General features: G+C 38.2%; 1 protein-coding gene across 2 annotated transcripts in view; it reads right to left on the reverse strand.

The window, feature by feature from the left end:
* LOC122813598 (vitellogenin-like) overlaps positions 1-13,701 on the reverse strand; it is a 1,233,092-nt gene that overhangs the window by 1,136,828 nt on the left and 82,563 nt on the right. For both annotated transcript variants that reach the window (XM_044086011.1, XM_044086010.1), the window contains exons 24-29: positions 12,462-12,518; positions 9,245-9,382; positions 8,758-8,970; positions 8,519-8,661; positions 6,710-6,848; positions 6,483-6,618 (exon numbers count right to left, since the gene is read on the reverse strand). In XM_044086011.1, coding sequence (XP_043941946.1) covers positions 6,483-6,618; positions 6,710-6,848; positions 8,519-8,661; positions 8,758-8,970; positions 9,245-9,382; positions 12,462-12,518 — 826 coding nt within the window. The remainder of the gene's footprint in view (positions 1-6,482; positions 6,619-6,709; positions 6,849-8,518; positions 8,662-8,757; positions 8,971-9,244; positions 9,383-12,461; positions 12,519-13,701) is intronic.

Below are 13,701 nucleotides of genomic sequence, written 5' to 3' on the forward strand. Positions count from 1 at the left end.
TGCCCCTGCCATCTACCTAGTAGTTCCAACATGTAAACTCATAAAAGAGAAAAGACTGCAAAAACTAAAAAAATCCACAGGCAGCAGGTAGAATCCAAATGAAAACACAGGTTTATTGCAAAACGAACATACAATCAAAGTTAGCACTTTCGTCTTGTCTCAGTGGACAAGACTTCTTCAGACTAATAAAATTAAACATAACAAGCCATATTTAAATAGAAAAGTGATCACATGACATCATTACTTAAAAACTAAAAAACTAAAAGGTGCAGCTCATCCCTACCAGATGTTGGTATGGTAATTTATTTATTTATTTGTAATTTATTCATTTATTCATATTTATGAGCTAACTTTGCACAGTGATTTAAATTTTGAATCCTTGTAATGAATTTTAGTAGTGTAAGCAACTTATCTTGTGAGTAACCAACTTCTGGTAGGGACGAGCTGCACCTTTTAGTTTTTAAGTAATGATGTAATGTGATTACATTTTAATTTAAATATGGCTTGGTATGTTTAATTTTATTAGTCTGAAGAAGTCTTGTCCACTGAGACAAGTCAAAAGCACTAACTTTGATTGTATGTTAATTTTGGAATAAACCTGTTTTTTTATTTGGATTCTACCTGCTGCCTGCAGATTCTTTAGTTTTTTCAGTTCCACCATGTAGTTAATATTACCACCTTGTACCACCTTGTAGGGACCCTCTAAAGCTGCTTGCAGCTTGTTGCATCTGACAGGAATTAGAACCATTACCTGCTCCCCCACAGCATATTCTCTAGCTTGAGCATTCCTGTCATATCACACCTTTTTCTGTTTTTGGGCTTCTGCCAGGTTCTTCTGGGCCAAGCCCATGAGTTCCCTGAGCCTTGTCCTGAGGGTTAGGATGTATGCCACAACAGACTCCTTGTGAGACTTGCACTCACCTTCCCACTCATCTCAAATTAAATCTAGAGGTCCCCTCACCTTATGCCCATACAGCAACTCAAAGGGTGAAAAACCTGTGGATTCCTGGGGAACTTCTCTGTAAGCAAACAACAGATGGGGCAAATATTTGTCCCACTTCCTCTTAAACTGATCTGCAAATGCCCGTAGCATGGACTTGATTGTAGAGTTTAACCTCTCAGAAAGACCATTAGTCTAGGGATTGTAGGGGTTGGTCTTCATGTGCTTTACCCAACAAGACTTCCATAGACAAGCCAGCAGGTCTGACATGAAATTGGCACCTCTGTCAGTCAGTATTTCTTTTGTGAAACCTACCCTGCTGAAAATCTCTAACAAAGCATTTGCCACCTTCTCTGCCTCAATGGATGACAAAGCCACTGCCTCAGGGTATTGTGTAGCATAATCCACTACCACTAGGATATACTTTTTCCCTGGTGAACCTGGGGTACTCAGAGGACCCACAATATCCATAGCTACCCTCTGAAATGGCTCCTCAATCACAGGCAAAGACATCAAAGGAGCTCCCACCTTGTCTACTGCCTTGCCTACATTTTGGCACTGCTCACATGTCCTGCAGTACCCTGTTACATCTCTGGAAATTCCAGGTCAATAGAAGTTCTACATAATATGCCTCTTTGTACATTTTATGCCCATATGACCTGCAAAGGGAATATCATGGGCTATGGCTAGAAGCACCAGATGGTAGGCTCTAGGCACTACCAACTGCTGCACTCACTCACCTTCTAGCCCTCCCTCAGGGGTCCACTCTCTGTATAGTAACCATTTGTCCCAGTATACAAATTCCCCCTTTCCTTGAGAATCAGGTGCCTCCCTAGCTACCCACCTCAGGCCTTGCAGTGTAGGGTCTGAGAGCTGAGCCTGTCTCAACTCTCTCCTTGTAACCCTTTCCAGCTCCCCTTCCACAGGAAGTCTGGCATCCTCTGACAGTGGTGCCTCACTGTCAGCCTGGATACTGCTACTCACCTATACCTTTGCACTCACTCTGTCCAAGGGACCATCAGTGCCCCCAAGCAGCTGGGGTTCACCTTTAGTCTCACTGCTACAGAGTAGCTCCCTCCCTGAAGTAACCACCTAAGCAGTCTTGGCTGAAAGTATGCAGTCTGTCTGGGTCTCCCACAGGCTACCAGACCCACATGCTTGTCTTCTAGCCTGACTGCGTGTAACTGCATAAGCACATGGTAATGCCTCATTCAAATCCTTCCCTGTCAGGACATCTGCAGGATGGTAGTTTAGTACTCCTGTTGTCTCAAGACAACCTACTATTGGCATTTTGTATTTCCCACTTACTGGCTCCCTCACCTTTTGTTCCCCACTTTGCCTCTGTGGACACCTGTATGCCACATGGCCCCACTGGTTGCATTCAAAACATTTAACCCTAGCTCCTGGATGTATACCTGGACTGGTGGCTTCCCCTACTACTGGCAGATTCTGTTGGGGCAGGCTGTGCTGCCCACCATGGGTTCCTTCAGACCCATGAGCAGTACTGGGGATCCCCTTCCTGTGCAGGGCTGCCCTGCTTGCCAGCTATAGGTCTCCCTTCTTCTCAAACTCATCTGAAGTAGCACATTGTCTATCAGCTTACCAAATCCTCATGTCTTTAGGCAAAGTGCTAAGGGCTTGCTCCCTCACCAAAAGGTCTGCAAGCCCTTCAGAAGTGGTGACCTGACATCCACATACCCACCTATGGAAATAAGTGCTCAGTTCAGCAACATATTCACACACACTTTCATCTGCCTTGCATCTATCCTCATGAAACCTTTTCCTATATGTTTCAGGTGTTAGCTTAAACAATTCTATCAGACATTTTTTACAGCAGTATAACCAAAACATGCAATGTCAGTCATTTTAGATAAAACGGTTACAGCTTTACCATGGAGTAAGGGGGTCAAGAACTATACCCAGAGCCCTTGGTCAACTTCATACTGTTTACATACCCTCTCAAACATGTGAATGAAACTATCAAAATTATTGCCCTGTTTAAACTGAGGAAGAAATTTACTGACCTGCTGTGCTTCTGGGATCCAGTTACTCCCTTCCCCATTACCTCCATGACTCTGGCAAAGAGTCAGCATCTCCTTCTCATGCTGCCTCTGCCTTTCCTTTTCCTCAGCCTCCATATGTAGCAGTTTCTCATTCTCCTCAGCCTGTAGACTCCTCAGTCACTCAGCTGCTTCTATTTCCAAATGCCTGGCCTCCAACTCAAGTCTCTTTAGCTCCAGCTGGATTTTTAAGTCCACTGGAGAAAGGTTGAGCTGTCCATTATCTGAGGGTATTATATCTCCACTGCCAGTCTGACTGTCTTCCTGTTTGCAGTTTTCTGATGCAGCTATAACCAAGGCTGCAATCAGGTCTGCCTTAGTCAGGTGTCCATGCACCAGTCCTGTAGCCTGGCACATCTCTTCCAGCTGGCTCCTTGTCATCTTTCTGTACTCCTCTGCTAACATGTTGCCTGCTCACCCTGGCTAACTAAGCAAACAAGAGATAAAACAATTGTGATCTGAACTCTGAGTATTCACTGCATGGCTGTTTTAGAGTACAAAAACACCTTCAAAGCTCACTGTATACAAGCTACAGGATTCACGCTACATACACCACTATAAGCCAATTAGTATTTGCCAACCAATTAATATGTGATGTGGATATCCCACCACTGCCAAACACAAATGTGGGTATATCCCACCACCGCCAGCACGAATGTGACACCTGTGGCCTGGCCCAGCAATCAAGGAGCCTCAATACTCACCACTAACACCAGAGAGGATGTCTCAAATATGAGGAAAGGATAACAAATACACACAGTAAAGTGCAATTTCTCTTAAGAGCACACAGAGATCACAGTCAGTCTGGGGCTTGTCAGTCCCTTGCTCTCCAGTTCCCCAATAAGACTCCCCACTGGCACAGCTATAGGGTCCAGATCTCAACCTAGTGGGCAAACTAAAACATCTAGCACCCTCTCTGTCCAACCAGTGCTTCATGTCCCTGCCCAAGTAGCTGACACACACACACTTTGAGATAAGAGTTTATACAACCACACAGACACTCCTGGGGAAGGCTGGCACAGGTTCTCCAGCTGTGCCCCTTTTTCCCAGACTATACAATAGTACCAGCTGCCACCACCCACTAATAATTATCAACTACTCAAAGGCCCTTAAAAGGGCGTCCAATTATTACTGTGCAATATTATTATCCAATTGGTATATAGCCCAGGGCTAAAGCCATAGGAGGGGCTTTGTACAATTTTACCAAATACATACAAGTACTCTAAAGAGCTTAAATTATCTCTACACAAACCAGCCACAGTTAAAAGGTTTTAAAATATTTAATAATAAATAATTAAAACTGCAAGACAATACTTTCTACTACACAGTGCTAGTCAAGAGTTCAGAGATCACACAGGAATACTTAAAATAATTCAGTAGTACAGTTCTGACATCACCGAAAAACACTTAGTCTAATCTTTCTAGTTTCTAGCTATTTCTAAAAGAAAACACAAGTCTAAGATAACTTACACATGAGCAAGACAGTGCTGATGTGTTGGATGATCAAGACAAAAATGCTTAATAATCTCTGGTTCTCTCTGTTTAAATTGAAATTGCAGTTCTGATAAACATTACATCATTCTTCACCCTTCCTGCGGTTCCCAAGCCAACAGAAACTGCATCTACATTCTTTTACACCTAGGCAGAAACCAGAGCAATAAAAATACATTTGCATATTTAAATCTAGCAATCTAACTCTTGGTTAAACAATAGAAATAATGTGCTAGCCCAGATGGAATGACTCCGAATCTTTAACTTCAAAGGGCAGGCATGAAGTAATTGTAACTTCAAAGGACGGACATGAAATGCTTGTCTTAGCTTTCTTTATAGCAGAGGGCAATGTTGTTACTTTTTTTGAAGTTCAGCATTTCACAGCATATTCTTTCATTTAAGAAAACACATCTGTATTTCAACATTCATATTTACAAATGATAGAATTATCTATAAAATCCTATCTGGCTAGGCTGGCAGCCTTCACAAGTGACATGGGGTGATATAGGACTCAGCAGAAATAGACAGCAATATCACACTAATGCTGGCCTGTGTATCTGAGGATGAAACAGATAGCTAGACAACAGCAGGACACCAACTATCTATTACTAGGTGATACCTCAGTACATAATGCTTACTAGTGAGTACCATAGGCACAGGCTTTCAAGGCACTGCATATTACTGAGGTGGGAGTCAGCATGCACAATTGCAGGCACTTCATCATCTGGGAGTTGGTCATCTACAATGGGGGTGGGGGGGTAGGGCACACATCTGCAAATATCAACCAGCAGCAGTAAAGCTAACAGCATGCAAACATCAACCGGCAGCCATAAACCCAGCAGCATGCAAACATCAACTGGAAGCCATAAGCCCAACAGCATGCAAAAATTAACCAGCAGCTGTAAACCCAACAGCATGCAAACATCAACCAGCAGCCATAAACCCAGCAGCATGCAAACATCAACCAGCAGCTGTAAACCCAGTAGCATGCAAACATCAACCAACAGCCGTAAACCCAGAAACATGCAAGCATCAACCAGCAGCAGCAGTAAACCCAACAGCATGCAAACATCAGTCACCAGCATTAAACCCAGCAGCATGCAAACATCAACCAACAGCAGTAAACCCAGCCACATTAAAACATCAACCAGCAGCAGTAAACCCAGCAGCATGCAAACATCAGTCACCAGCAGTAAACCCAGCCACATGCAAACATCAATCAGAAGCAGTAAACCCATCAGCATGCAAACATCAACCAGCAGCAGGAAACCCAGCAGCATGCAAACTTCAAGTAGTAGTAAACCCAGCGGCATGCAGACATCAACCAGCAGCAGTAAATCCAGCAGGACGCAAACATCAACCAGCTACCTGATTCAGAAGAAAGCAGAATGGATGTGTGAAAGGATCCAATATATGTAGGACAAGATGATCAGACTTGAGTGCAAAAGACTAAAAGCAAAACTTTTCTGATAAAGCAACTTTTGCATCTAAGCAGCACTATCAGTTTAATAACTCTAACCAAAACAAGCTTAAAATATCAGATAATGATGTGTACATAATTTGCTTAAGTGAGCAAAATGAGAACTGTATGCAAAAATGAAGGAACGTTTAAGCATCTGAAACATCTTTTAAACATCATTTAAAGGCATTCTGTTTAAATCTACTGTTTTATGTAATGTTTTCATTAAAAAGAGTATTGTTTTAGGTTTAAATTCATTTCGCTTATCACTCACAAAAGACAGAACACAATACTATTAAACACTTTTTCAACCATAATTAATCTTTTTTAAGGCTTTTATTTCTTTTTCTTCATATTTTTTTTGAAAGAAGGCTACTATTTGCTTTTGTCACTCAGAAAAAAAAAGAACGAAAGAAAAAGAAAAAAGACAAATATTTTCAAGGCTTACTAAAGCCTGACCTACCCTAATAAGAAAAGTATTAGCAGCAAGTCAATATAAGATTTAAATGTCTGCAATTAAATTAGCATTCACCTGTGTCTGCTGATGCTATCAATTCCGGAAGTTTATGCAGAGTACGTAGCACAGCTTCAGGTAACTGGGCACCAGCTGTGTCCTTAGTCACAGGCAATGCAACTGGTAGTTGCAAGCCTCTGTAATACAAGCTTTCCTGCAACAGGTATGGAGAATATACTGGTGAATTTAAAAATGTAACTATTATACATTGACAACAAATGCATATAGAGTAAATGGCATCGTACTTTTGGTAATCTGAAGGATAAATCCAAAGTTCGTGGAGATGTTGCAGCTAAAACTGCTGACAGCTCATGAGAAGGGTTATTCTGCATTTTATAACCGAATCCTGACATTAAAGCAACACCTGGAATATAGTCAGCAACCCTGAAAAGAGAAAAAACATTTAGTGTTTTATAGTTACTGTTTTAAATTGTATGCGAACATGTTAAATAAAATATATCAGTGTAAGGGCAGTTTCTGTGCCACTTTAACAGGAAAGTGCGCACAATACTCTTAGAAGGGTATCAAAATGTTCACTGTGTAATACATACTCTAATGTACTTAATGTATGTGTATGTAATACATATCACACAGACACACACACACACACACACACACACACACACACACACACACACACACATATACAAATATGCAAGCAACTGTTGTGTGTGCTTGTGTTTGTCTCTATTTGTGTCTCTAAGTATGTGCCTGTGTGTGTGTGTGTGTGTGTGTGTGTGTGTGTGTGTGTGTGTGTGTGTGTGTGTGTGTGTGTGTGCGCTAGTGACAATGTGTGCTTTTGAGTGAAGAAATGTCATCTATGCAAAAGAATCTTGATTACTGAAAATAAAGAGTTCATATAAGTTCATGTAATCTCACTAAATGAAATGAAAGATGTTAGCTGATAAAATGTTTAGCTTCAAAATTAGATTATATTTCACAACAGTACCTCTGCTCATCACTTCACTGTGTTTATATGCATTGCTACATCCCACACTAAGATGGGGGGCAGTAGGTCATATAAAACCACATAATAATCTTATTACTGAGGTCACGCCTGCTTGGAAGGAAAAGAATGTTTCTGTTTTCAAGCAAAACCAGGTATTTCCATTATACTAAGGTACTGTGACCTCAGCGTTAGTGTAATTTATAATCTACAGGTGTGCAATGTGGCTTAGCTCCCTTTGCAAATACAATTTTGTTAACATTCATTGATTTTTTATTAATATCCATTTTCACAATTCCTACTTCTCTCTGACATGTATGTTTGAAGTTTTATACACTGTTATCTGAGAAATTCTTTACATTTTAAAATTAGATGTAGTATACATCAAGCTAAGTGATAGACATGGTTGTTTTCAAAAGTAACACTAATATTTAATATTTCTGTTCAAAGAAATTGTACTTAGATTTAATATGAGCTTCACTACTGTGTGTGTGTGTGTGTGTGTGTGTGTGTGTGTGTGTGTGTGTGTGTGTGTGTGTGTGTGTGTCTGTATATATATATATATATATATATATATATATATATATATATATATATATATATACACACACACAATATATATATATATATATATATATATATATATATATATATATATATATATATATATATAGATAGACAGTAAATGTCATTATTTAACAAAATAAAGTAAAATAGTGACATTGTTATACAGGTGTCAAATCCTACTAGCAGAACATGCATAACTATTTTTATTGCTATTTCTGGTTAGATTAACATATGACACATTATTTCACTTCTCTTTCTTAACCATGGCTTACTGCTCTTTCTTAGTTATAGAATGAATGCTGCTATTTATAATTAAATCTGTTCACTAATGAAATGTGGTCTGCTGTATGTCAGACATTCAATAGTCATTAAGACAGATTCAACTTTGATATGAATGCAGTTGTCTTTTTTGCATTGGTTGATATGACAGTCATTGATTGTTTATTAAATATATATGTTTTTTAACACCCTAATGGAGATCACATGCACAAATACAAAAAGAAAGCACAAACAAAGACAGGTTAACAGAATATTCTTTTACATTTTTGTGGTTTCTTTCAACATCTGAGGAAGCCTGCTCCATTCTAGCTTGAGCTGCACAGCTGGATGGGATGCAAACTGACCCGTCTTTGCCTTAACAGTGATCATGTAGTCTTTGCAGTTCTGGCCCCACTTCATAGTTGCCTAAATTAGAAAAAAAATATGTATTTGAATAAGAAGGGAATAGAGCTGCACAGTGATTCATATGAAATGCTTATGAAAGTCATATTTCTCATTTACGGCTGCTTTGTAATTGCTGGAAATTGCTGCATCAGCGCACACTTTCCATCTGCTGGACCTGGAGATTTCCTCTGCATACAGCTGTACTCTGGGTTTGGGTCCTTTGAAGTCTGCATAAGCAGCAATTTGGTAACCTCGTTGTTTGCTATCACTCCTCTTAGCCCGAACAACAATCACAGCTACCGGTGCTGTACGGTCTCCCAGGAACTGAATCTACAATCCAGAAGCAAGCAAAGAGAAATTAATTTGACAAATTAATAATTAGCACAATCAATAAAGACTATATACTTTGAATAAAAAGGTTTAATAACTTTTCATTATGAAGGATACATTTAATTAATTTAGAGAGTAAATCTTGTAATCTGAAATGTTAATTTTGTTATACTTAGCACAACTAACAGAAAGTTAACAGAAATCTTTATTTTTTAATTGGCTTGTTTTACTGATAATATAGAACAAATAGGCTTGTTTTTCACTAAAAGCTAACCTGCTGTGAAGACTGGCTACTAGAAGAGCTGCCGCTGCTGCTGGAACTGCTGCCGCTTTGTTTTCTGCTTTGCCTCTGGCTGCTGCTGCTGCTGGAAGAAGATTGCTGTCTTTGTTTAGAGCTGTGTCCCCTGGACATCTGGAGTGAAAAGCATAACTTAAAGGTCAGTATTAGATTATAAAATGAGTAACTAAACTGCATATATGCAGCCTGAAACACTTGGAATATCAGTGATGATGTGATTACTACATGATAAAAGGTAGTAAGCCTGGCAGCAGAGTATCTGGATGTGAATCCCTTCATGATCAGGTGGGCAATTTAGAAGGTCTTTCTAACCACTTTAGCAACGTGAGTGTCAAAAGAAAGGCCACTGTCAACCTGGGTCCCCAGGTCCCTGATAACCTCTTCTGTGCTTAGTGGATTGCCACATATATGGTAGCTTGGGGTTACCTTGTTTTTCCCCAAAGGGTATGACTATACATTTTTTGGCGTTTAGCTTCAGGCCATGGCTCTGGCACCAGCTATCTGTTTCCTTGAGTCCCTTCTGAAGGATATCCGTGTCCGATGCACTTTCCATTATGTGCAGAGTCTATACATCATCCCTTTTTTGTGTGTTTTCTGTGGATACTCTAGTTTCCTCCTGCATCCCAAGGGCATGAGGTAGGTGATAGGTGGACTGGAGACTCTAAATTTCCCATATGTGTACATGTGAGGTGAATATGTGATATTTGAATATATATGTATATAATTTGATAACATTGGACAGAGTTGGTAAAGATCCCTGGCACAAAGAGACCTGGAAAACTGCGCCACCACAAAAACACTTTTTTTAACAACACTGAAAGTCTTATTTCAAAAAGACTATTTTCAGTGTGGGAGATTCTCTGACATTAGTGCCTGAGTCTCTTACCTTGGGAAAATGACCCACAACTGAAAAGCTTTAATTCAAGCTGTTTTGTTCCTAATTTTGAAATTTCCATCAGTTTTGAAGAAGTGTTTTAGGGTTTTTTTTCATTTTGCACATATACTAGGTGGAGTGTGTGTGTGTGTGTGTGTGTGTGTGTGTGTGTGTGTGTGTGTGTGTGTGTGTGTGTGTGTGTGTGTGTGTGTGTGTGTGTGTGTTTGTTTGTGTGTGTGTGATTGTGAACATGTGGTTGTGCGTGTATGCATGTGTGATTGTGAATATGTGTGTGTTTGTATATGTGTGTGTGTGTGTGTGTGTGTGTGTGTGTGTGTGTGTGTGTGTGTGTGTGTGTGTGTGTGTCTTTGCTATGTACTGACAACCATGGAGGAACTATGTATGTCTACTATTCTTTCTAACTTTTACTTGTGTATCACAACTGAAGCATATTGGTAATTTCTCAGTCTTAGGAAACTGCTGTATGGCCACCATTCTTCACCTTTCCTGTTTGTGTGAAGACATCTCTGCTTTCAGTTTTTGATCTCAGCAAGGATAATTATTACAAGAACCTAACCACTTAGCTGTGTAGATAACAGCTCCTGTGGAAACTTTTATGTGATATACATATATATATATATATATATATATATATATATATACATGTGTGTGTGTGTGTGTGTATACTTGGAGTTTTTTTTGTTTTTCTGTTTGTTGTTTTGTCCTGGTGGTCAAGTGGTTCCTTTCCCATGTTTCCTTTTGTAGTTCCGGGAGTTCGATATAATAAGATTCAATGAAGAGAATTTTGAAGAAATGGGATTCAATAAAGTACTTGATATTTTGAAGTAAATTCATATATACTGTATATATATATATATATATATATATATATATATATATATATATATAGATAGATATAGATATGTACATAATGAATAATTGCTAATGAGATTACTTGAAGCACAAAACATTGAATGATCTCATCAATGATTATATTCATCACTACCTGAAATATTTGCAAATGTAAATAACTAGGTTACATTTAAGATTATTAAACAGCAAACAAAAAAAACTTTACATGTGGGAATGTTGTTTTAAAATACATTTTTATTTTTAATAACACCAACCATGCATTGTTTCCCCTCACTGACAATGATTCTGCAGAAGTTTAATATCATTATTTTGGCATAAACTCAAGATACTATTCCCACTATGGAATAAATCTGTGCAAAATATACTTGGGATATTGAGAAAAGTTCATTAATTATATTCATTGAAAGCAATTGCATAAACAAAATTGACTTTTTGTCCAGATGATTTTTTTCTGGTTTCACACATTACTGGAAAGAGTTATTTGGTTTCAGTTTTAATTATTTACTTAAGATTCATCTTTCATTGGCTATCCACCTAAGATGGTACATTTTTAAATATTCATTTATTTAATGTTCCTAAACTCAGGTCCTAAGTAGGCTCTTTAAGTGTTTTCTTAATTAAAAATTGCATTCTTATACCAAGAATCCAATAATTCCTTACATGTCTCTAATTTTGTTAGACAAATATAAAGAAGGGATGAGGAATTCCAAAACTGACCTGCTCTATGATTGGAAAAGGCATGTTTTAATGAAAGTCTGACAGTGGGTAAACTGACAGCGAAATTATTATTTCTAGTATTGGCACTGTGATTAAAAATTCAGCACCTAAAACAATAGCCATTGCATCATCATGTAAATATTTATAGACTAAATTAAAATCCCCACCTTAAAAGTTTGTACTGTATAGACAAGTTTTAATTGAAATATACAGCTAAGGTGGGTGCAGTTGGGTTATAATTATAACATTCAGCAATGCAGCTAAGTGGGAAGATATGGCATAAAAATAGCATTAGAATGCGCTACGTATGTATTTTGCCTGAACATGTTATGAGTCTACTAAAGATAGTGAGGATCCCAAAACAGAATGAAGAGATAAGTTACAGCATGATCTTGTCAGAAAAATCATATCTGCTGTAGAGTGGCAACATTACCAACAAACAAAGCATTTAAACTACTATAGTAACAAATTAAAACAATTCCAGTCTTAGCAAGGGACAATTTTTATTTTTACTTTCCTATGCACAAGTAGATAGGATTTTAAATGGAAATCTGTATAATACCCCTGTGAGCATGTTTCTGTGAGTGCAAGCTTGTATTCTGTCCCATGCCATGTGCACAAGGAATGCCCAGCTATACCTCAATTATATCTGAAATGTTGTGTTTTAACTGCAGTTAGTGTTATAATCAACCATTTTATGAACAACTTTTAACTCAATGAATGTCTTACCTTCTGTTTAGGAGTGGACTTGAAGCTGTATCTAAATACATCCCCTGAAGAAGAATCCTTAATAGACAAAAATATATAAAGTAAGTGCATATTTAAAAATTGCTGGTGATCCTTTTTCTCAAAACAAGCAATATACAGAATAAATTATTAACAGTAACTGACCATTAAAAGGTCTTTACTAATGCAGCTGTTCTTTGAGTAGGCTGTACTTGCTTATGGCATATCAGAATCACGTATGCCTTTCTATAGCACAAATCACACAAAACAGTGTGTTTCATTATTTTCCAGTTCATCTGTGGTAATCCAGATGTTTAATATTCACATTTTTGCAATAGTATAAAATCAAAGTAATTTTTTTAACACATCTTAGTGTTATTAATGATACTTACACACACACACACACACACACACACACACACACACACACACACACACCACAATTCTACAATTTGTGCTGTGAATTAAATAATCCAGGCTGTGTCTGGGAATGGACAACTTGATTTGTAAGCTACCCTGGTAAGCAGTACATTTAAATAAAATAAATCAATAAAATAAAACCTAAACCAAGCTATATGACAAGCAATTTTGTAACAAAAAGAGTTTGTAATCAGAGGCAAAGAGCTAGAAGGACATGAAGAAGCAGCAAGTATACAATTTTAAGTGCATAAGCATGGAGCTAGTCTGGTTCTCCTTTTCCATCATTCTCAAGGGTCCATATAGTGGTGATTGTGATGCAACCAGTTTAGAAGCCATTTTAATATCTGGACAGAATTGCATGCTTTGTACACAAGAGGACAAATGATTAAAAATGACCTTACTCATCATCTTACCTAGTGTTGGAAGCATAGTTATTGGGCTTCAGTCTGCTGTAAAATTAGGTTTATGCACATTGGGAAGGAGTTTATATCATGGAGTTTTATATACTGGTCATGAAAAGGATACAGTCCTTTAATTTTGATTAGGCAAAAGTAGAATGGGGTGAAAATGAAAGGGTGCACATGTTAGTGAGATGTAGTCGGGGGTAATGGTGGAATTAGAAGTTGCAAAAAGTTGATTAGGCAGCTCTTAAATGCCTTAACCAAAAAACTGGCAGTTGCCAAGAGGGTTAACATCAATGAGTGTAAATGAGTAGTTAATTACAGAGCACAGAAGACTGGCTCCATTGCTTTTAAATAGTAGGGCGTAGTTAATTACAGAGCACAGAAGACTGGCTCCATTGCTTTTAAATGGTAGGGCGTAG

Source organism: Protopterus annectens, chromosome 10.part0 (assembly GCF_019279795.1).
Source record: "Protopterus annectens isolate FY-2018-M chromosome 10.part0, PAN1.0, whole genome shotgun sequence".
NCBI classification, from domain to species: Eukaryota; Metazoa; Chordata; order Ceratodontiformes; family Protopteridae; genus Protopterus; species Protopterus annectens.